The following is a 23,430-nucleotide window of genomic DNA, read 5'->3' as shown; positions in this document are numbered from 1 at the left end:
TTATTAAACGTCGGCTAACTTCGGTATCATAATTTGGCAGACATCTACTAATTTTTAAATTCTTAAAAAACGATAAATTATAATAAAAAAAAAATACTCCAAATAATTGCACTTACAGATGATTTCATTTTCTGCATGTGCATATTTTTAGATTTTTTTTTTTTGTAATTAATTAGTAGAAAAAAAAATTCAATGCAATTCAGTGCAATTTTTTAAAATATTTTTTTTCTTTTGAATTTATGGTTTTAAAGGAAATCAAAAAATTATTGGACGTCGGCTAACTTCAATATCATGTAAAATCGCGATAATGAAGTTAGCAGAGGTCTAATAATTTTTATATTTTTTAAAAAACGTCAAATTATTAAAAAAAAAATATTCAAAAAATTGCACTTTTAGTTTTTTTAATTTTCTACATGTGCATATTTTTATTTTTTTGTAATTAACTTGGGAAAGAAAACCAAAAAATTACTAATTGTCTTTTAATTAAGTAGATAATTTAACTTCAGTAGAAATTTTAGTCAAGATTTACAATAAAAGTATATAATAAATCACTGGTTGTACATAAGAAAGGTAATTATAAAATATATAAGACCTGATAAATATATAAATAAAAAAAAAAATTTGTTTTAAGCGGAAAATTTATTTGTATTTAAATTGTGAATAATGAAAAAGTATTTCTATACAATATTAACTCAACAATGTGTCAAGAATATTGAAAATGCATAAAATAAATAAATCATGTTGTCATTATACCCTAGTGTAAGTAATCAAAATATCCTATAAAATAAATATAAGAATATTTTAAAAATGATCTTCACAGTGGGGGTCTTTTGTTTCCTTGAAAGTTGTAAACTTTTTAATAAGATCATCAATTGATATTTCACCATGAATCTTGTTGTCTCTCGTTCTGACATTGACTGTACCAGCAGCGCGTTCTTTTTCTCCGACAACTGCAATAAAATAATAATTTAGAACCTCTATTGATATATTTTACTATTCAAATTTATTTTAAAATATTATTTGTACCGAGAATAAAATTAAATTGCGCCAATTGAGAGTTACGGATCTTTTTGTTCATCGTATCGCTATGATCGACATCAACTTCGGTCATGAATCCAGCGTCCCAGATCTTCTCTTTTACTTCATTGGCATAGTCATCGAGTTGAGGACCAACTGGAACGACCATAACTTGTCTAGGTGACAACCAGAATGGCCATTTTCCGGCGTAACTTTCAGTAAGGATGGCAATCATTCGTTCAACAGAACCAAGAATCGCTCTGTGAATTATTACTGGCTTGGTCTTCTCTCCCTTTTCACTAAAAAGTTTAATATCAAATGTCAGAAAAGTTTATTATCATTACCAAGAAAAATATTATTAAAAAAATAATCAGTGACTCACTTGATGTAAGACAAATCAAAACGAATAGGCAGTTGGAAATCCAGTTGAATCGTAGCACACTGATGGGGTCTCTTCAAAGCATCCATGATGGTAATATCAATTTTCGGTCCATAAAATGCACCGTCTTGGGGATTGATAGTCCAGGATTCTCCAAAAGTATCCAAACTATCAGACAAAGCTTTCTCAGCTTGATCCCAAACCTTAATGTCTCCCAGATATTTCTCTGGACGTGTAGACAAGCACAGATTGAAAGAAAACCCGAAGACCGAGTAGACACATCGCAAGAATTCAAGGGCTCCAAGAACTTCGTCTCTGATTTGATCATGCGTGCAGAAGATATGCGCGTCGTCTTGCTGGAATCTGCGGACTCTGGTGAGTCCTGTAAGAGCTCCAGACAGTTCATTACGATGGAGAACACCGAAGTCAGCCAATCGCAGTGGAAGCTCCCTCCACGAACGATTACGGACATCGAAAATCATACAGTGACCTGGACAGTTCATTGGCTTCAATGCGAATGTCTCCTTCTCTACTTCAAAGGAAAACATATTGTCAGCATAGTGCTCCCAGTGTCCAGAAGTCTGCCACAGTTTGCTGTTGTATATATTAGGGGTAACGACTTCTTGGAAGCCGCGTTTCTTGTACTCGGATCTTATGAATTCAATAAGAGTATTGTAAATATGAGCACCCCGAGGCTGGAAGAAACACGAACCCGGTGACAGTTCATGGAAGAAAAACAATTCTTGCTCTTTACCGATCTTACGATGATCTCTCTTGGCAGCTTCCTCTTGGAATTTTTCCCACTCTTTCATCTGCTTCGGATCAGGAAAACTGATACCATAAAGACGTTGAAGAGTCTCTGCATTTGCGTTACCTTCCCAGTAAGTTGATGAGTTCTTAGTGACTTTAATAGCTTTAACTTTGCCCGTGTGTCTGATATGAGGACCTCGACACAAATCAATAAGTGGCCCACATCTGTAGACCGTCGTCGTCGGAGTCTGAACTTTTTCCTTCAGTATCCTCACTTTGAATTCATTGTACTCAAACATCTTCAACAAATCCTCTTTCTTCATCTCCAAACGTTCAAAAGGCTGCTTCTCCTTTACAATATTTTTGTACAATGACTCCAAGTACGGAAAATCAAGGTTTGATATTCCTTTATCTCCAAGATGCATGTCATAGTAAAATCCATTCTCGATTGGCGGACCATAGCAAAGACAACCACCATAAACACGTTCCATAGCTTCGCCCAATATATGAGCACTTGAATGCCAAAATACTTGCTGACCATCTGGGCTATCAAACTTTAATAACTCCAGCTTACAATCACCCTCCAGTGGTCTGTCCAGATCCCACAATTCATTGTTAACTTTCGCTATAACCGTGTTGTCAGCTAAGCCTTGACTTATTCCTTTGGCTACATCATACGGAGTAGTGCGCCATGACTGCCCATTAACTTGCTTACCATCAGGAAGAGTTACTGTTATGTCTTTTACTGGTTTCGATGCTAGTTCTTCTTCATACTTGGCTTTTAGTTCATCCCACATCTTTATTCGATCCTACAATACAAAAATTATCAGCAATTAGAATGATAAAACAAAAATCCAAGTGGCTCACGGCTTTGCGACATCTATAAGATATCAGTTTTCATGCTGATATCTTTTTAAATTCTTGAGCAAGTCTGCTTTCAAGATCGATAGGTGCCAGTGTCTTTTTCTACGTATGTGTATTGCTGCAGATTCTTATGACCAAATTTAAATTGCGAGCCTCGTGCCAGTCTTCCCTGATTAAAAAAAATAATTAAAAATGATTTCACACGTTAAATGTCCATAAGAGACAGGATTAGAAATGATTTGAAGGATTAAAAAGTATTAAAAATGATTAAAAAACAAATCATTTTAAATACTTTTTAATCATTTTTTTTAATCAGGGTTACGCAAGAAATTCGTGCCAGATTATAACTCAATTCTGGAGGAAGACTACAGTTGAAAGTAGTTGCGCAAGTCATAAGTAAGTACCTGCTGTAAGTTACTGGTGCAAGAAATGCGTCAGACACTGTTTCATTCCACGTGTTCAAGATACCTTTAATATTGTTGCGTACGATACCATGAGCAAATTATACACAAATCTCGACATAGGTTTCTTGATACACAATCTTGCGAAAGACACATACGTAGAAAAAGACACTAGTAGCTAGGGTCTTGCTCAAGATACTTACTCCAGAATCTTGCTCAAATACGTGTTACTAGGGACATATCGATAAGGTACCAAAATGTTGCCAGTGATCAGAATCTTATGTCAATGAAAAAACATCTGCTTAAAAGACTTGACACAATTGACAGCAAAAAGTAAATTACAAATAAGTCATCTAGAAAATTTTTTCAAGACGGGAAAAAGAACTTGAATTATTCTATGACTTCTAGGACCAAAATCTGTACGTCTTATTTATTTAAGAAAACTTGGCTTTGAGACAAAATTGTTTTGTCCTTTTTAAGACATTTAAAAGTCGTCTCTGTGCTACTTGGGGTAACAATGATTGTTACTCTGTACCTGAATAAATGACGGCCATGGATTGAGCTCCGAAAGATTACTCTTCTCTGCAATCTTCTCCTTCTTGGCTTTCATCTTGGTCTAAAAAAATAAATAAATAAAAATTAACATAAATATTAAAAAAAATAATAGTTTTAAAAAATGTCACATGTTCGTTCATAAACGGCAATCACGTTTGAGGTTACGTCAGATATTGATCTGGGTTTTTAATTACTCACAAGTTTTTTTTTAATTTATAGAATAAATGAAAAAAAAATAATATTTGTTTAAATTAAAAGGAAATAAAGCAACAGACGAGAGAAACGAACCCAGTAGTGACTCCACTTAACACCCCGTTGAATACAACCTCGATACCGCAATATGCTCAACATTTGTGTACCACAAGTACACATATATGTATAAAATGAAAATAAATATTTATATATCAAAGTAAATAATAATATTTCGTGCCTTTTCACCCTTAATCTCAAGATTTTCAACTCCGTTAATTACTTCAGTCATTATTAATTTTCAGCCGATGATTTGTTGTAATTTTTTATAAAAATGCTTGCGTCAGACAGCGAACAAAATTTTGTTGGTTTAGATCTGAATATTTTTAGCCCTTGTATTGTGTGATGTCTCCACTAGTCTTCCAGTGAACTACGACACGTATGTATTTTACCTCTGATAAATAAATATAAATTATTTTATTTCTATTTGTTTAAATAATTTGAAAAATTTAAAATTTGAATTTGAATAGAGTAAATTGTCAAGTATAATTTTTAAATGAATAAAAAAAGAATGCGATCCTGCCAGGATTCGAACCTGGAATCTTCTGATCCGTAGTCAGACGCGTTATCCGTTGCGCCACAGGACCTTGTTGTGATACCGTTACTTCTTAGGGGTTTTTAAAATATTTTTAGTGAAATTAATGACAATTTCACTCACTATAATGAACTCATTCATTCTTATAAAATTTCTATAGGAATTTATGAGAATCTAATGGATTCTTCGAGATTTTCTAAGCAGGATTGTGTTGTAATTAAAAATTGTGGAATTTATTTAATATTTTAAAATCAAAAGTCGGAGGTTTTACTCAGGAACCTGTAAAATAATTTTAAAAAAAATATAGACAGTTTATAAATATGAAAATTGATAAATTTTATTTTTTAAGTATCGGAATTATTGAAATTAAATGCAAAAGTTTCATTTGTTGGTTTTTTACGGAATAGAGACGAAAGACTTTGACTGGATTCGGTTGTTTGTTCTCCATTAGTCTGACTGGTTGATGTTGATGGTAATGATGATGATGATTGTTCATTATCAGAGCAGTGAGACTTTCTTAAGAAGACAGACTTTTCTTTAGCTTTTACTGATGAAAATTTAACTTGAGTCACAGATTTCCCAAGTTTTTTTTCTTCTTCAATCATTTTTAAGCGATAATCCCCAAAAGTACTTCTCATTATTTGTCTTTTTTGTACTAGAGCCACACTATTGCTTTTTAATGAATTTAAATTTTTTACAGTGTCTTTAAGCTGTTTGTCTTTTAATTTTCCGCTTTGGATTCCTAGTTCTAGCTGCTGTATACACCAACACAATTCGAGTTCAAATTTATTTTCAGATTCTTCATCTAGGCCTGGAGAACTCGTTGACGCTGGAGTATCATGAAATGCTTGGGGTGGGTGAGACTTTGGAGTTACTTTTGGCGGAAATCTTTTTCCTCCCTGTTGATGTCATAAATAAGTTCAAGTTTAATTTTAATGTAAATATAAAAAATAAATAAAATATAACCTCATAAATAATTCAAATAATTACCGGTTTAAATTTTGGTGGCATTTTATTGCTTTGAAATAATAAATTAATTACTTATTGTTATTAAATCTCGATAATTATTTTTTGCAAATAATTTATAAAATTTCGAGTATCAGATGGTGAGAAAATAATTTTTGACATGTGCGTATTAATATCACATATTTATTTATTGGATTGTATATATTTTTTTTTAATTCAAGACCAGAAAATTATTTCAAGAGATGCTGCCACCTGGTGACAAACTATAAGGCGACATTCGGAAATCTAGAGTTCTTGCTTTTGTGTGAGAGGATACCAAGAAAACCAGCAATCGCGCGAGTTTTTTAAAATATAAAATATCAGGAAATTTATATTAAATGTTAGTAAGATGACACTTTTTATCGATTATAAATTAAATTAAAGTTACCCAGCTCTTTAAAAAATTATTTTTCATAGACGTGTCAAAAATGTGTAAAATTGTTTGTATAGATTTGCAGGTGACCCGCAGCCAAACTTTCATGAATTGTTTATTGAAATAATTATTTGATGAATTTAAAAGAACCGGGTCAACAAGAAATCAATTCAGGTAAGAAAATAAATAATTATATTCAAAAATTATTTTGGTAATAAAATGTATAGTAGAGCTGGATGCTGCAGGTAGCAATCGGACACTCAACTAGATTTTTAAAAAACATATTTTCGGTTTCATTTTTTCCGTTCGAATTCTTGTTTATTGCTAACAATAGCAAAATAAATATGATACTGAACTTAGCAGACGTCTAATAATTTTTGGATTTTATTTTAGACAGTAAATTATAAGAAAAAAAAAATTTGAAAAAATTGCACCTGTAGTTTTTTAAATTCTCTACATGTGCATATTTTTATTTTTGTTTTTTTTTTTTCTGATTGATTTGTTAAAAAATAAATCAAAAATTTTTAATTATCTGCTAACTTCAGGATCATAAATAAATATAATTCAGATTTACAAACATAAATTATAAAAAAAAATCTTTTAAAAGTGATTGTGTGAGCAAGTGTTGGAATTTTTGATGGCTTGTGCTGCTGCGACATCGCAGATTTATCGTTTCTAGTTCTGTTCTGATGATTAGTCTATGATATAGAAGTGTCAGCTTTGTTGACTAGTGATGTATTTGAAAAAAATACCAGTTATTTATTTTTGGTTGATGATTAATATTGAGGATGACGCTGGGCTCGAACCTGGATCCATACGAATGCTGAGGCGCATCATTGTCCATTGGGCTAAGCCACGTACACGGAGAAAAATGTTGGTTCAAAACCTACTAATTTTTATTATGCTGTCGACGAAACTTGAAACAGTAAGGGAAGCATCCACAAAATTATTATGCTCTTATGAAAAATTATTATGCCGCATCACAATTATTATAATGTATGGAAGTAATTTTTATTAAATCTTATCGATAAGTGTCTCGCGCGTAGTAAGTATTATGATACAGCATAATAATTTTTCGTATGAGCATAACAATTTTGTGGATGCTTCCCTTACTGTTTCAAGTTTCGTCGACAGCATAATAAAAATTAGTAGGTTTTAAACCAACATTTTTCTCCGTGTACGATTATTTCTATTAATTAATAAATAAAAATACTGACCTAACTCATACCATACATTTTTGGACAAACATTTTATAAGCGAGAGTTATAATCAATTTTTCCCTTGAGTATTTAATGGATTTCATTCCCCTGGTGGTCTTAAAATCTATATGTAAATGAACATTAATTGAGAATCACCGCTCGTCATATTTCCGGCTCGAAAATACTTCTTTTAAAAAATATGAATAATTAAATGAATATAACAAATTATATATTGCAATAAAAAAAAATCTGAAAAACGGTTGACCTGTGGGCCGAGCCCAAAACTTCCCGCTCAGGAGAGCTCGAAAACGTTATTGTTGATAAATTTTTCAGCTCTACGAGCTCCAAAAACAGTTGGACTGAACATACATATATTTTGTAAACTACTCGAAAAAAATCTAATCAGTTTCAAGTTCTGGTAAGCCCTTTGGATTGCCGCCAAAAATTGCGGACAAAAGAAGATTACAAATACACACATCCACAGTCGTAGATCCAGAAGTAGTCAGAATAATTTCCTAGGACTTGAAAACGCAGAGATCTGATGAAAACTCAATTTTCGAAAATCGGAGCAAAACCAATAACTTCCCTTTTTTGAAAATTTAAAATTTTCATAGCGGGAAATTAAAAATAAAAATGAATAATTAAAATTTATTTAAATATTTTCATCATTTTATTACGTACACTCGTGTTTGTATAGAAATATCATAGAAATTTTACGGGATTTGTTGAAAATTAATTAAGGAATAATGACTTTAACATAAATCAATCACATCTTTTGCATTTAAAATTATTTTTGTTCTTTTTTTAGTTTTTTTTCTTATTCACATTCAACATATACATACACAAGAGTAGGATGTGAGTTATATTATTTATAAATTTATAATAATGTGTATGTATAACGAAGTCAATTTATACAAACATCCAAAATACGCAAATCGTTTTACAGTACGATAGCTATACTTAATTTCATTTATATATATATTTATATATATTTTTACTTTTTTTCGTTTTCATAACATTATTAATCTTATGTATACTTAAGAACTTATTAATTTATAAATATTTACAATATTATTTGAATAATAATAATATTTATTATTAACCTCTTTAATTTTCTCGCGTGCTTTGGTATATTAAATTAAAAACAAATTAATTCTCACTCTCTCTTTCACTTTATCTTTAAAAAATAACAAAAAAAAAAGCCCTCTATTACTCACCACCATCTTCAGCAGGGTACCACGTTATTATAAACCCTTTTCTCATTGTAATTCCTGTTACGCTCATTAACAACAGCCGTGTAGCATTAATTATATTACAACGTTATTTACCATTCTTGCAATTATCGTATCTACCGAAGCTGAACCAAGACGGCGTCTTCTTATCTCACATTACCATGTTAGATACAATTTTTCACCGTTAATTTACATATTACATTCTTATTCTTTCATCATGAATTAAAATTTAAAAACAAATTAGATTTCTTGGCTATCAATTTTTTTTTCTTTTCTTTAATCATAAAAAATATTTGTTTTAAAATAAATTAATACATAAAAAATTTATTAAAACGTAAACAAGCTGATAAATTATAACTTCCGAGGTAATTAATTAATTTAAAATAATTAGAGTGAGTGAGAGTGAGAATTAGAATTTTTTTACGATAACTATTTACAATGTAGATTAAGAGGATGGCACTACGGACTGCCGGTGTCATGATGCAAGGAATCACTGTCACTTTCAAGATAAGTAACGTAGCTGTCTGTACTGTCTGGATGCTGTCCCATGTCGGGACCGGTACCAGCCCCAGGATGAAGATGTCCCGGTGGCGGTAGTGGTCCTCCACCTGGACCGGTTCCATCATTCATGGATCCCATCATGCCTGGTTGAGATAATTGCGGAGGTACTCCACCGTGAATATCGTAACCGTGCATCTAAAACAAGTAATTGCGTTTAAGTACTCAAGTTTTATTGATAAAAAAAAACCATTATGGGTAATTTTAACTGACGATAAATACCTGAGAGACTAGATGATGAAACGACGGAGCATTTGGATCCATTCTATCGAGATCTGTGTGCATGACAAAATCAGAAAGTGATTTCCAAGGTGGCTGGTAGGCTTGAACTTCTAGAGGAGTCATTCCGATAGGACTTTCGTGTCTTACTGGACTACTAGCCACCATAGGGATTCCATGCATTCCACCGAAGCCTAATTTACGGCCATCCTGTTGTAGAAAAGTAAGTTACATATTTAATAAATATCACAGTAGTTCAGTAATTTAAATTTAAAGTAAAAAAATTAACCTTTTCTTGCTGCATTTGTTGTTTCATAGCGATAGTTTTTTTTTTGTCCTTGCATCGCTTGTTCTGAAACCAAACTCTAATAACACGTGGACTGAGAGAAGTCATCTCGACAAGCTGCTCCTTCATCAAGGCGTCTGGTCGCGGGTTTGCCGCGTAACAAGTTCTCAGTGTGTGCAGCTGCTTTTCATTCAACACAGTGCGCACTCGGGTTGGTTTTCCATCAGAACCACCTCCGCTCTTGTGACTACCGGGCACTCGCGTGTTGCCAGTTCCCGCTTTGTGAGACCCAGTCTCCGACTCGGAGTCTGCAAGTAAATAAATATTTAATGTACTCGTTGGCGAATAAAATAAAATAATGAGCAATGAGTTTGGTAAGAAATGAGCAAAATCTTCGGATGTAGTTCTGTGATAAAAGTCTATGTCACTATTTAAATAGTATAATATTTTTAGGTGGTTTACAGACAAGCATAAATGCAAACGAGTTTGAAAAAGACGGCGCATCTCTTGTCTTAGCATACTTTGGGTATAAACGCAACCAAACCAGTCGCGGATCTATACTTATATGTGTACAAGACTACAGATTGGCTGGTTGGGTATAACCATCAGAAAGTTAACAGAGAATATAAAAGAGATAGACTATATATATGGTAAGAAGTTGTGTATTTTGTAGAAGGACAACGACGTACGCAGCTACTCGCTGCTCAGGTATATATTATTTTATGCTGTAGAGTTAACTAAAGAGTCACCTTGCTCTTCCACTCGGTCAGCAGGCTTGCGTGCAGCCGCGGAAAAAGTTTATGTTAAACTATTTACCTTCGGTAAAAACAGAAGGCGATCTTTCGGAGCTCTCGAAGAGTGAATAAGAGGTGAGAGCACCCGAGAAACAGGTAAGGATAACTACCAGCCAGCTAACACTCGCCGATGCCCAACAGAAAAAATTATACGAGCAAATGAAATCCGGCGAGGGCTTATCTCTCAACCGTACATCCTAACCAAATACCCGTCCGTGTTCTGTGGACGAGGTGAACTTTCAGGGACACACGATCATGACAATCTCAAGTCTACGGTCTTCAGTCTCCAGAATCAACCCAACATTTTTTTAATTTTCATTAATTTTTTTTTTAGATAAATCTGCTCGTGGACAAAATGATAAATCAAGATGTCGGGGATTTAATACTGATTTTAATTTTTATAAATAAATTATCGCGTTTATTTATTCAGGGAATATGAAATCTGTAATCTGGTATAATTATTTTTTAATTACCGTTAATGTTAACGAGAAGTCGAGATCAAGTACCATTGTAATGAACTATTATTACTCAAGAGCTTAAGCACGAAAAGTACATATATTTTTTTTTTTTTTTTAGTAATGCAGAGTTTACTTTTTTAAACTATTTTTAATGTTTTAAAATATATGAAGCATAAGATCTAAATCACTTGACGGAAAAAGAGTAACGTAATTACGTACGCTAATTTCATAGTTCAGAAAAGATTTTTATCGTCGACAGAACATTAGATTGTGTATTTTAATCCTCCGCTATCTATACTACAATGAACGCTACTCATTGCACAAGATGCCTTCTGTCAACAAATAATGAAGCCTTAATCAAACGTTTATTTTAATCCTTAATCCATAGAAATATTTAAAACAAGATTTTATCAAATGGAAATACTTAGAATAAAAATTTTAAGCCGTTTAAATAATTAAAATTTTTTTTACATCACCAGACCGAGTATGAATTTTTTTTTTAATAATTATGATAAAAACAACAAATTTATATTTGTCTATAAAATGATTATTATTTAAATTACTTTAATAAAAATTCTAAATTAGTATCAATTATTATTTTTTTTTAAATCAGAGTCAGACTCTTCCTTCTTATCGTGACAAAAAATAAGTAACTAATAAAAAATAAAAGTATTTTAAAATAAATTAAATGGTTGATCTACCGCCGAAAGATTTAACTTGTGGTCGTGTAGTCGCAAACACTTTTTGAAAATTCTTTACCAGCAGAATTAGCGTCTTGTGCGTGGGTTATATACATATATATATAGTGATTGGAAAAGCTCTTATACGCGATGGCCACAAGTGGATTCTCCACTCTCCAATCGACATTCAGAGTTCGAGAATAAATGTTAAGTATACACACATCTATACGTATATATGTATATATGAACGAACAAATAAAAAATATACGGTCATATATGTATATAGAAGTGGTCGCCGTGTGTCGGCGGTTAAAAAGAAACACGCGGCGGATTGTCTTTGAAGTCAACACAACCTGATGGCGTGTATAGGCATCTCGGTCAAACAGATATCCAATGGAAGTACACAACTTAGCAAACGCGGATTCCAAGATATCACAACAGCCAAAGCACTTGATATGTCAAGTTATTCGTAATCTTATTACAAATCTCATTGATTTACTTTTCTCTTTTTTTTTTTAACACTCATATACTGATAAAAAGAAAATCTTGACTCAAGAGAAAAAATCTCTCCCCGAAAAAAAAATATTTTGAACCCTTTAAAAATGAATCAGTGAAATTTACCACGAATCAGTCACTATTTCTACAGCTATAAGTATCCTGAGTCGAAATTTTGACCCGATTTCAGCCTATTTTTGGATTTTGCTCATTTCATCCTCAAAAGAGCAAAGTGACTCTCATCTCGCCTTCAATGAAGTTTACTGATCCTCATTTCATACACAGAAACTTCGTGCGACTAAACTGAACCTCATATCAAACTCATAAACCTCAATCTATACTCATTTCAAACTCATGAACCTCATACTGACCCTCATTTCATACTCAAAAACCTCGTGCGACTAAATTAAACTTCATGTCAAACTCATAAACCTCAGTGGTATATACCACTAATTCGAAGTGAATTTCACTGATTCATTTTTAGAGAGAAGAAACTAATGTTTTATGATACTGAAGTTAGCAGACGTCTAATAATTTTTGCATTTTTTTTTAGACGATAAACCATAAAAAAAAAAATATTTGAAAAAATTGCACCTGTAGTTTTTCAAATGTTCTACATGTGCATTTTTTTAGTTTATTTTTTTGCAATTGATTTGTTGAAAAACAAAAATTCAAAAATTTTTAAATGTCTGCTATCTTCAGGATCATAATTTTTTCAAGTCAAGCGAAAAATATCTTAAACTAATAAAAATTTTCTTGGCACAAGAATTTTTATTTTTGCCTCAAAAAATCAGTTTCTTAAAAATAATTTTCTCGGTACAAGATTTTTTCTCTTTAGTCGATAACCTTTTTATCAGTGTACCTAATAAGTATCATCCCTTCCATGACGTACGTACTCATGTTTATGAATGATAACATCTATATTTAATGTTTCCCATAGATATTATTTTTTATCATCATAAAAATATCAATTTATGTACTTAGATATATATTATTTGCTTTTATAATATTTACTCATATATTTAATGAAAATCATATAATAATTAGAAAGTTAAATTATTTTAAGTGCTTTTAATGTTTTTTAATGACCTTTACTTACTATTTAAAATTAATTAACACGGATTAACTTTGATAACTTATCAAAAATAAATTTAAAAAAAAATTTTAAATTTACGAAATATATTTTGAGTAATTCCCCGAAAATCCCCAAGATAACGGAGTATTTAATGGAATAATTCTATAATAAAAAAATATAAAATAATACTTTAAGGAAACATGTAACGATAATATTAAAAAATATGAGATAAAGTCACGCGTCAAAGTGTGTTACAGTAGTTGACAGGTTGGTGTTATATTTTACACCTGTGGCAGTTTCAGAGTCCGGTAGTGTCATCATACACACTCTCAATACCTCAACACATTCAAAAATTATTCTCAATGTATGAATATATATGTGCAGTCTTTTACCTACACGTTGATGCAAAAAATATATACATATGTAACTCGATAAATATATGCCTTCATACCCGTCTGAATATATATGTATACAAAAAGTTGTAAAGAACACGTGGGGACTAAAGAATATTATCCGCAAATAAATATAATAACATACAGAATATAGCTACTGTATATTTTTTAACGCGTGCACAAACAATTTATTTGATAATTAGCGCCTCAGTAAAAAAATAAAAATTCCAATGACGTATAAATTTTTATTATTATATAAAAAAAAAATGTTATATCTTTTGTATGAATATTTCGTTGGCCTTTCGAGGAAATAAAACTTTTTTATGTCCACGTGCTTGAGCAAATAAGTAGTGTGATAAATCCTCAAAGTGTGAACAGAGTAATATATGTAAAATGTATATAGATATATATATAAAGGGTAAAGCTTTATACTGTTGATCCCTGTATCCACAGGATGAAGCCGTCTTAGCAGCTTCAATTATCAACACGTAATTACGCCGATCTAATCCTAACTTCAACACTGACCCCTTTGTGTTGACCCTTTCATTTTACCGTACCCTCATACAAATTGACTTGCTACTAAAGACTCTCGGGTTAAAACGCATCTATAATCCAACAATAATAAATATCCAGCGAACTGTATGAGTTTTTTATGACTACGACTAATCAGGATTCTGAGCACGTAAATTTATTTTGTATTCAAGTATAATTGACTGTGTAAGTACGGATGAGCTGTTTTGTGTAATTGTTATTAATAAGGTATGTAAATTATTCAAAATTACCGGACATGGAAGCATCGTTTGGTTGTAGATGATGATTATTGTTTGTTAATGAAGCATTGTTGTTATTTTCATTTCCAGCGGTATCTACAGCACCTGTACAATATTTTCCACTTTCGAGGATGTCGTGGTCATGCCGGCAAAAGAGTCCGTCGTGTCTCAGTGCAAATTGATCACCGGTCTCCAACTTCCTCATACACGCCGAGCAACGAAAACATTCTTTGTGGTATATTTTCGTTTTTGCCCTCATCACCAGGTCGTTTTTGTTGAATGACTGATTACATTTATCGCACTTGGTCCCGAACAATCTGAAAAAAATATATATATAAATATAAAATACTATAAATAAATTTTTATTATCAATGCACATAAAATTAATAATAAATATACGGAAAATAAAATAAATAATTATGTCAATTGACTTAGTAACGTAAATTATTTACTCGTGAGTTCATCGGCGACCAAGAGTTTGAGAAAAAAAATTCTCACGACATAAATGAATAAACTATGATGAAATAGTTATATATACAAACTTCGTGAAAGGTAAATCGACAATTTATTTTTTATTTAACGTATATATATATATATATATATATTTTCTATTTTCGTATTTTTTACTAGACACTGAAACAACGTGTAGACAAGAACAATAAACTGCTGTCTTGATGATAGACATTCGTCGAGTCACTGGCTGTAGTGAGTTACATTTTACGTTTTCTCATTTCATTTCTTTCTTTCTTTCTTATACTTTTTATATTTTAGTTTTTTTTCTTCGCTTTTTTTCAATATACTGTTTTTTAACGCCGGATACAAATGTCTACTTGTTCCCAAGTCTCGAGAACGTGTGACGTTTCGATCTAAATAAACATTCACATACACTCCGGTACCGCTTTTGACAGAAAAAAAATGTTTGCACATAGAAAATAAAGAACGATACATAACTATAACCATTGATGATTTAACTGTCCAAATAATAATGTCTCAATGTCATGTCATCATCATCATCATCATTAGACAAACAATTGAAACATAAAAATAATCAACGGAATTTTAAAAAAATTACCGCGGGAAAATTTGAATTAAATGTAATTTCGCGCGTTCTGGAAAGTAAGTGGAAAATTATATTTTTGATAAGTAATTAGAGAGTAAATAATTATTAAGTGATATAATTACCTCGTGTAATCACGCTTGCAGTAAGTTTTTCCGTCTCTGACAAAGCATGTACATCTTTCGTCTAAAAATTGCTGGCATTCAGCGCATTTCAAACACGCTGCGTGCCACTCTAGATCTGGAGCTACCCTCAGAATCCATTGATCATGGATCCAACCACCGCAGCCAACGCACAACGAACTTTTAACTTCTGAAATAGTTAAAATTAATTAATATATAATTATAGTATGACAATTACAGAGAAAATGTATTTATTCTGCAATAATTGACAAATACTACGCACACTATACAGAAAAAAATTTAATTTGCTCCAATAAATTTTTTGCATTATGAATTAAAAACAAAAATTTATGGCACCAATAGATTTTTGTTTTAGTCCTAAGAACATTTTTATCATCATTTCGTAATGCAAAATATTTCTTGCTCCAAAAAGTTCATTTTTTTCTGTGTTATGATTAAAATGTTTGAAATAATTCAAAAAATTTTTATGACAGCATTACAAAAAAATCTGACGACTCCAATTTTTTCAACTCCCATCTAGTACAAGGGTAAATTCGTCTTAACCACATGAGGATTTGATATAACGGGCCCTCAAATTTAAAAAACTGAAAAAATAAAATACTAGATGACCCTAACGAGTGAAGTTCGTCTTAAAACGGGGGTGATTTTAAAGTCTGCAGGTGATCTCTATCTAGTAAAGGAGAGAAAACCCGTCTTAAGAATGGGGAAAATTTGATACAACGGAGCCTCAAATTTAAAAATGCCCAAAAAATAAAATGCTAGGTGACAAAAATGTCTGGATAATTAATTGAATATTGATTGGGGATAATTAAAATTTTTTTTTAGCATCTGTATGAAGTACTGTATTGTATTGAAGTGAATTACATGTTTTATTGAATAAAAATCTTTAGAGAAGAATAAGTTGGTTTTGTGTAGCATCAAATGGGCGGTATCCAGAGGCGTAGCTGTTGGGTCTTTGAGAGAATGTAACTCCGCCCAGTATTCCAACACTCAGGTTTTATGGAATTGGCGCGAGCGCACGAGAATACAAACCACATATATAGTTAATAAAATACACGCACATTCACGCACGATCGTATCAACGTCCTCGGATACACGTTACTAAAATTACAAGTCGATCAAAAGAAAATTTATTTCCATCAATTTCAACATTTATTACCATAATTCAAAATCATTAATAAATTTAATTGTCTATTAAAATATATATATATATAGCGCCAATTAAATATGTGTATAAAAATTTGTAAATTTTTTGCACGGGCTTTGAAACAGTAGCAAAGTTGCTGATTCACGTTAATCAAAGGTGAAAGCCGTTATTAGTGTTATAATAAAAAAAAATTTTTTCACCATAATTTGATTTGAGTAGCAATTTTCAAGCTAATTAAATCAACAGCCGTATACTCTAGTATAAAAAAATTTTTTATTTCTTTGATGTAAAAATTTTTTATTTCGTTGAGATAAAATTTTTTATTCCATCAGTATTGAAATTATTTTTTTTTTATAGCGTCATAAAACTTTTTTTTTTTTTTATAAAAATATTTTATTTTAAGTCAAAAAAATTTTAAAAAAATATTACAGAGATTTAGTTTTTGATTATAAATATAAAAAATTTTATCTTAAGAATCTACTTATTTATACGGTTTGAAATCTTTTGCAGCTCGTACTCTTTGAATTAAGTATATCTTACATACATTTAAATATATATGTATGTACATATATGTATGTAGTGGAAGGAGAGACGAGTATACCACCAGAGTCGAGGATAACTGTGAGGATTTTTCGGTCGCAACGTCTTACAAGACACGTACTACATCCTATCCTCGGACGTATATATATATATATATATATATGTATATATATGCGGAAAAGAGAAAGAAAGAGATATGGGTTGTATGGTGTGATACAGAATCAGGATCCTGGCGCGCGCGCGTCAACAGAGTGAGAGGAGGGCAAGGTCGGTGAGGATCAAAGAACCGAATCGGACGGGTGAGTGTTAGCGGCGTCCCATTAGCTCTCACTGACTTCGACCACCACATGCACACACATACTTTTTAAATTCTATCCTCTGTACCATCCAAGCCACCTTAGGTTGTGCTGTACCTTAACTTGTACACCCGGATGAGTAGGAGAGGAAAAAGACACGGAGGTGTGAGAGGATTATAGAGGAAAGACCATGTGAGGATCGCGAGGAGCTGAGACCGGGTTAAGGGAATTTAGTAGAGGAAGAAAAAGACCGTGTTCAATCTTGCAACACATTAAATAAATAAACTTGATAAAAAACAGAATCTACTTGTCATTAAAATCGATAGGGAAAATTTTTTTTACGTTGAAGATTTGAAATTTTTATTGATAATCAGAGTTATAGGCAGACAGTAGTTATATATTTGGTTTTAATCAATAAATATCTGTAAATGACATATTTTGTCTGGTGACATATATTTGGGAGTAAATTTATGACAATAGACGTCAATGTTTTGCTTAAAGAACAATGAAATTAATGAGTTTTAAATTGATAGCAAAAGAATAGTGTCAGCTGCAGCAGGTGATTATTTCTAATTGAGACAATTGATTATTAAGCCCTTTATTGTGTGCATATATATGTATATTTATCAATCTATCTTTAGATTTCCATATATATGGATAATATAAATACGGATGTCCATATTATTAGTGGCGAGTATTCGAGGCTTGTTCGGCAAGTTCGTAGATCCAAAAGAATAATAAAGGAAAGCACGTTGCCGATAAGAAAAAAAAAGAGATAGACATATATGTATATATGTATGTGTATATATTCGTATAAGGCACAATGACGGGTATGGTTACAGTGAACGGCGCCGGGCCGCGTGTCAGGGTTGTCTGGTTGGCAGTTCAGAGGCACCGACCTGGTGTCCCGCGCGTTCCTTCGGTATTTCATTAACACCTCAGCTAATTATTTTCATCCTTTTTCCTCGGGCACATCCGGACCGTTAATTTTGTCTCCAGAGAATAATCGCCGCTGGATGCCCACATACTCACTCTCATATAACCCAGCCCATTTTAGACTTAATCTTAAAATTTTATATTGTTATTATATTTGTTTTCTTTGTTGTTTTTTAAATTTTATTCAGATGGTTTCGGAGTCGCTTTATTAGCTCTACGATATTGCGGCCTCCCACTGAGATCAAGATGAGGCCGATGGTATCAACGACACGATCGGCGAGAACCTGCGGACTACTGTTGGTTCTTTAGATCCACGGTGAGATAAAATAATAAAAATTTGTATATTATTATATAATATATATGTCTTCAAGTATATATATGATTTATAAAATGTTGGTAGATTTTGGTGGAAGAACTAAATAATTTGTGGGCACAAATTAACGCATATTATATGTATATAAATATGTAAATATACAAGAGGAGCTGAGCGAACTGATGAATAAAAAAATGAAATAAAAAATCAAGACCTGGATCTAAGTTTAGGACATACGAGTCTCGATGAACTCGAGAGTAGAGTGAGCGAGAGAGTCTGCCCTGGTCATCCCGCATCTCCACTACCCGTCCGTTATCCCCGGTCGAAATTTATGTAGGTGTTGGCCGTGGCTTTTATCAGCGACCGGCATTCCTCTGGGTCCAAGCCGGCGCCCTGGCGTCGCCAAAGATCAGGTTCTAATTCATGTGTGACTCAGATCAACAGTTTTCAAGTTAACGCTGGACCGGAGACCCTCTATAATATATATACTATACTCTTTTATATATATTCTTAGTCTCTTGTCTTACTTAGTCGTCTCAATCTCAGTCCGCCGGCTCAATCTCAACGCTTCCGATATTTACAGCGCCGTCGGAGTCTGTTTATAAAATATCAACTTAAATCCTGCCTCCTTGGCGCCACAATAGTATCATTTTTGACAAATAACTTATTACGTCCCTTTTCAATTATCCAAACAACCTGCACGCCTTTTTATTTAAATGTAAATAGACTGTCAGCAGTGATAATTTATTATCGTGCCCTTCGACTTATTGTTCAATGCAACCGTCAACTCCGCCTCCTAATTATCTTTTAATATTTTCAGGTATCAGGACAAAAGTCTCCAGCGGATTCGTATTTTATTCAAGAGCTTATTGGCACACAGAAAAAAAGGATTTCTTAGTGCGAGAAATTTTGATTTGTCCCAAAAAAATTTTTTCTTGCCTCAAGAAATTTTTCGAATTATAAATTGAAAACTTGAAATTTCTTGGAGCGAGAATAAATTTTTTTAGAGCAAGAAAAAATTTTCTGAACCAAGAAATTTTTTATTGTCTTAAGAAAAATTTTGTTTCCAATTTATAACACAAAAAATTTCTCGCGCCAAGAAATTCTTTTTTTCTGTGCACGAAAGTGCTCCGAAACCACAACAAATCCAGGTGAGGACAACTGGACACTCATATTTAAAATTAATTAATTGTTTTTTTTTTTTTTTTTAATCCTTTTGCACAATAAAGTAAAAGCTTTTTTGAAGGATTCCTCTCTTTATATTCTGTATTGATGTACGATATGCCAGGACGGAAATAGTATGTATGTATATGTATATATATGTCGTTTTTACGAGCGTATATACCTGAGTGAAATACAGACTACAATAGTAAGCTGTTGAGGGAACAGAGTGTTTGGTCATTTAAAAGGTCTGCAGTAAAAAAAATCCACAAGGTGTTTAACCGGCTGCACTGTTACCCCGTAGAAAATTTAAAAACCCCCAAGGCGCGTCTGATTTTAATGACCGTCCAATAAACTGTCCACCGAAATTCTGTACTTACTAAAATCGTACACAAAATACTGTAGAAAAAAAAGGAAAAAATATCTATGAGGAAATAAATGACTGGCGCCAGGATTATTTACCGGATGAGTTTCAGTGTTACAACCATTGGTCTCACTATCTCTACAATCAGTGTCTTATGGGTATAAAATAAAGAGGAAAAAAGGAAATCAGGGACTCTGGTTAATACTCTACAAGGTTTACTAAGACTACAAGCCTTAGATAAATTACTGATTGCCGTAAAAATAAATAAATCCGTCAATAAGGTCTGAGGAACCGTGAGCTTGAAGCTGTGGTAAATTATTCAGTCTCTCCTTCATACAGTTCCCAGTAGATCACAACTCGCGTTCAATAAACACATGAATATGCGAGTGTGTCATTATCTCATATCATAAATTCCAAATACTCCACGTGTTCATAAATATTATTGTCAAATTATGTCCTCAATCCCCATTAACATTTTTGAATATTTAAAAAATACAAAAAAAAGGTAAGACATTTATTTTTTCTTCATTGAAATAAATTGGCTACCGAAAATCTAATCACTCTAATGTTTTTAGGAGACTGGTGTTTTCTGTGTCCTGACAGTCAACAAGACAAACTTTTTCACCATCACCATCAGTACTCAGTGTGGGAAGTAGTGAAGTAACCCAGCATCTGAGGAAGAGATTAGAATTAGGGGAGAAGTATAGGATACGACAGTTGAGTAGTTGAGAAGGCGAACTAACTGATGCGGATCGAACCGGAAAGGAAAGGAATCCGTAGGCCTAATTCAATTGCAAACCGCCGCTCCGCAAACACTCATGATAATTCAATCGAGTTGTGCAACCCGTAGTTACTCTGAAACTATAAAGACCCTGCCCGCACGTACGACCCTCGTCTCCGCCCCAATATCTACTCCCTGTTCTTCATACCGACGGTTCTATTTTCTCTTTTCTCTTTACCTTTACCTCTGTCTCTTTTTAACTCTCCCTTACAATATACATTATATATAATAATATAACGTATTAAATAAAATATACACAATATAAATGTATGTGTATATAAAACTTGTGTGTTATCTAACTTAGTAACCGGGGCATTGAAAAAATGGTTTGCTGGTAAGTTTCCTATGAGGAACATCTGCAGCAGTCGCCTGATGAGACACAATCATCCCCTTGTTTTAATCCAAAGGGCAACTTATTTATCACTACTACGTAATAAAAATAAATCACCTTGATGTATTATTAGATACTTAGCTCCGAAAATTAATCAGTTAATCGAAAAATAAAAATAAAGCGGATGAGTATTCATTCACATGCCCAATTATGTATTCAAATAAAATACAATTGAATATTGAGCAGTTGCAAGATTCGATTAAATATTTGTTATCAATATCAACGTCATAATTTCATATATTAATTGATAACTAACACGGGATTAATTAAACGTCAATTATAACTTTTAAATTTATCGATAATTTTTAACTGTTCGATTAATTAGAGATATTGGAAATAGTTTTGGTTTTTTGTTTCAATTATTGAGCTGTCAGTGTCGTGTTAATTATTACTGTTTTATTTATTTTATTTTAGGGAGTTGTTATTTTGGAGGTGAAATACGTACTCTGAGATATTGGATCGCCAGACTCGTCTTGGATTTTTGCTGATGATATCTTGAGACTCCGAGGTGGCCCCTGGAGTCCTAGATGACCGGGTCCTCCGATGGGACCCGTCCGCTGCATCACGCTAGAACCCCCTATTTTTTAGCGACTGCCGACTTGGATGCCGGCGTCTGCTCAACAAACTTAAACCCGTGGGTAGAAAGGTATCACTCTTTTAAAATTCCCGCGAAATTGCGCATTATTTGAATCTATCTTCCATGTTGTAATGTCAGTAATTCAATTTTTTTCAGCAAACGGAGTAATTAATTATGTCAAAATTCCCGCGTCAACAGAAAAAATCAGGAGGCTTGGAAATTATTGATAATAAATAATTGAATAGTCAACGACACTGTGATTTAAATAAATTATGCCAGAGTTGAATGTTGATGGTAATTAAAAATTTTAGTGTAAACTTTGTCAGCTGTCACCTTGAACTTTTCACGATCTGTCAAAAAAATACATAAACATATTTTAGTATATATGTTTACGTAAAGACAGTCCAGAGACTTTACTTTCGCTCTCACTTAGTCTTCATCACCTTTTTCACTATTTCATCACTTGATGACTCACTAATTCAGTAGTTTCTTATTAAAGTTCACCGGCAAAAATAATTAAAATTACTACTGAGTTTGACAATAAACTATTTTTTTTTGGAGTTCCTTGATGATCAAAACTCGCACATAAATAAACACAGACGATATTTTAAAAAAATAACAATAAAAATTTCAATGAGGACATAAATATTAAAATAAAAAAAATAAATAACAGTGTAAATAATTTTAAAATATAAATATAAAGAAGAGAGAATGAGTGGAACAACAACCCCGAAGATGATGTTGACGGCGTGGGGCCGAACTGAACACTGGCTCACTCGCGATCTCTGTCGAGTCTTGACAATATTCAGCTGTCGCGCAGCAACCCCCCCACCCCGACTACACTTAATGTTTAACCCTCGGCGATTTAGCCCCTCTCTGCCACCGTTAGCTTTCTCGCTTACACTTGGAGCTCTCGGTGATGATGTTACTTCCACGCCTCCTCGGATCCCCCATTGGATCCGTTGGGATATACGCCAACAAAATGGCCGACACCCTAATCGATTCCACCACCAGCTCGTAGTCGTAGTCCTCGTCTCTACCTACTCCTACTACTACTACTACTGGGTTTGCCTTAGAAAATTTCTACTGTTCTAAAACTTCAAATGTGCTACTACCCCTTTTACTCACTATTTTTTACCCTCACTCATACCTAATGTCATCTACCACTATTTTATTTTCAGAAAAATCACATTCAAGTCATAGTTTTACACACTTTCTCTGATAGAGTGCAGCTGAAGAATTGTTATGTTACCGAGGCCAAAAAATTTATGAGAAAAGTTTTAGCGAATGATGTAAAATACTGGCATCACCAGAACCACCAGCAGGAGTAGCAGCATCCTCTGAAATACATCAAAAGTGTCTTCTTTAAAACAAACTCAGTTGGATCCAAGGACATGACAAACTTCCTGAAGCAAAAAAAAAAAAAAAATAAAACCAT

At 32.7% G+C, this 23,430-nt stretch overlaps 3 protein-coding genes and 1 non-coding gene across 6 annotated transcripts; all 4 read right to left on the bottom strand.

Annotated features, from left to right (window-relative positions):
* Window positions 1-620: 620 nt before the first annotated feature.
* LOC130666250 (threonine--tRNA ligase 1, cytoplasmic) lies at window positions 621-4,700 on the bottom strand. Of its 2 annotated transcripts, none has more exons than XM_057467060.1 (5): window positions 4,397-4,700; window positions 3,947-4,027; window positions 1,400-2,955; window positions 1,027-1,316; window positions 621-950 (listed from the first exon to the last, which is right to left on the bottom strand). In XM_057467060.1, exons 1-5 carry the CDS (start codon window positions 4,445-4,447, stop codon window positions 802-804), a joined length of 2,127 nt encoding a protein of 708 aa, XP_057323043.1. In that variant the 5' UTR covers window positions 4,448-4,700; the 3' UTR covers window positions 621-801. The 2 variants fall into 2 exon arrangements, with proteins under 2 accessions (XP_057323043.1, XP_057323042.1); XM_057467059.1 differs by lacking the exon at window positions 4,397-4,700 and adding an exon at window positions 4,255-4,390.
* A 29-nt stretch (window positions 4,701-4,729) lies between these two features.
* Trnar-acg (transfer RNA arginine (anticodon ACG)) lies at window positions 4,730-4,802 on the bottom strand. The gene has a single exon. It is a non-coding gene; the product is annotated as a tRNA-Arg (tRNA).
* Window positions 4,803-5,061: 259 nt separating this feature from the next.
* On the bottom strand, window positions 5,062-5,922 carry LOC130666251 (UPF0488 protein CG14286). The gene is made up of 2 exons (XM_057467061.1): window positions 5,741-5,922; window positions 5,062-5,649 (listed from the first exon to the last, which is right to left on the bottom strand). The coding sequence occupies exons 1-2, from the start codon at window positions 5,759-5,761 to the stop codon at window positions 5,095-5,097; spliced, it is 576 nt and encodes a 191-aa protein (XP_057323044.1). The 5' UTR covers window positions 5,762-5,922; the 3' UTR covers window positions 5,062-5,094.
* A 2,057-nt stretch (window positions 5,923-7,979) lies between these two features.
* LOC130666249 (insulin gene enhancer protein ISL-1) lies at window positions 7,980-23,030 on the bottom strand. 2 transcript variants are annotated; one of them, XM_057467057.1, is made up of 6 exons: window positions 21,861-23,030; window positions 15,469-15,655; window positions 14,392-14,603; window positions 9,626-9,930; window positions 9,340-9,546; window positions 7,980-9,255 (listed from the first exon to the last, which is right to left on the bottom strand). In XM_057467057.1, exons 1-6 carry the CDS (start codon window positions 21,976-21,978, stop codon window positions 9,019-9,021), a joined length of 1,266 nt encoding a protein of 421 aa, XP_057323040.1. In that variant the 5' UTR covers window positions 21,979-23,030; the 3' UTR covers window positions 7,980-9,018. The 2 variants fall into 2 exon arrangements, with proteins under 2 accessions (XP_057323040.1, XP_057323039.1); XM_057467056.1 differs by having other exon boundaries at window positions 7,981-9,255; window positions 14,299-14,603; window positions 21,861-22,791.
* Between the last annotated feature and the right edge of the window lie 400 nt (window positions 23,031-23,430).

This window comes from Microplitis mediator, chromosome 4 (genome assembly GCF_029852145.1).
Source record: "Microplitis mediator isolate UGA2020A chromosome 4, iyMicMedi2.1, whole genome shotgun sequence".
In the NCBI taxonomy this organism is placed as follows: domain Eukaryota; kingdom Metazoa; phylum Arthropoda; class Insecta; order Hymenoptera; family Braconidae; genus Microplitis; species Microplitis mediator.
Note: the sequence above shows the minus strand (reverse complement) of the source record. Positions and strands in the feature narration are given on the sequence as shown.

Excerpts from the sequence above, each read along its gene's own strand:
- LOC130666251 (XM_057467061.1), bottom strand. The coding sequence starts at position 5,761 with ATGCCACCAAAATTTAAACCG. Across the intron at positions 5,650-5,740 it reads TGCCACCAAAATTTAAACCG|GGAGGAAAAAGATTTCCGCC; the intron begins GTAATTATTTGA and ends TGACATCAACAG.
- LOC130666250 (XM_057467059.1), bottom strand. The coding sequence starts at position 4,338 with ATGTGTACTTGTGGTACACAAATGTTGAGCATATTGCGGTATCGAGGT. Across the intron at positions 2,956-3,946 it reads CATGGCCGTCATTTATTCAG|GATCGAATAAAGATGTGGGA; the intron begins GTACAGAGTAAC and ends TTTGTATTGTAG. Across the intron at positions 1,317-1,399 it reads TTTGATTTGTCTTACATCAA|TGAAAAGGGAGAGAAGACCA; the intron begins GTGAGTCACTGA and ends TAAACTTTTTAG.
- LOC130666249 (XM_057467056.1), bottom strand. The coding sequence starts at position 21,978 with ATGCAGCGGACGGGTCCCATCGGAGGACCCGGTCATCTAGGACTCCAG. Across the intron at positions 14,604-15,468 it reads TGCAAGCGTGATTACACGAG|ATTGTTCGGGACCAAGTGCG; the intron begins GTAATTATATCA and ends TATTTTTTTCAG. Across the intron at positions 9,547-9,625 it reads AACAAATGCAGCAAGAAAAG|GATGGCCGTAAATTAGGCTT; the intron begins GTTAATTTTTTT and ends TTTCTACAACAG.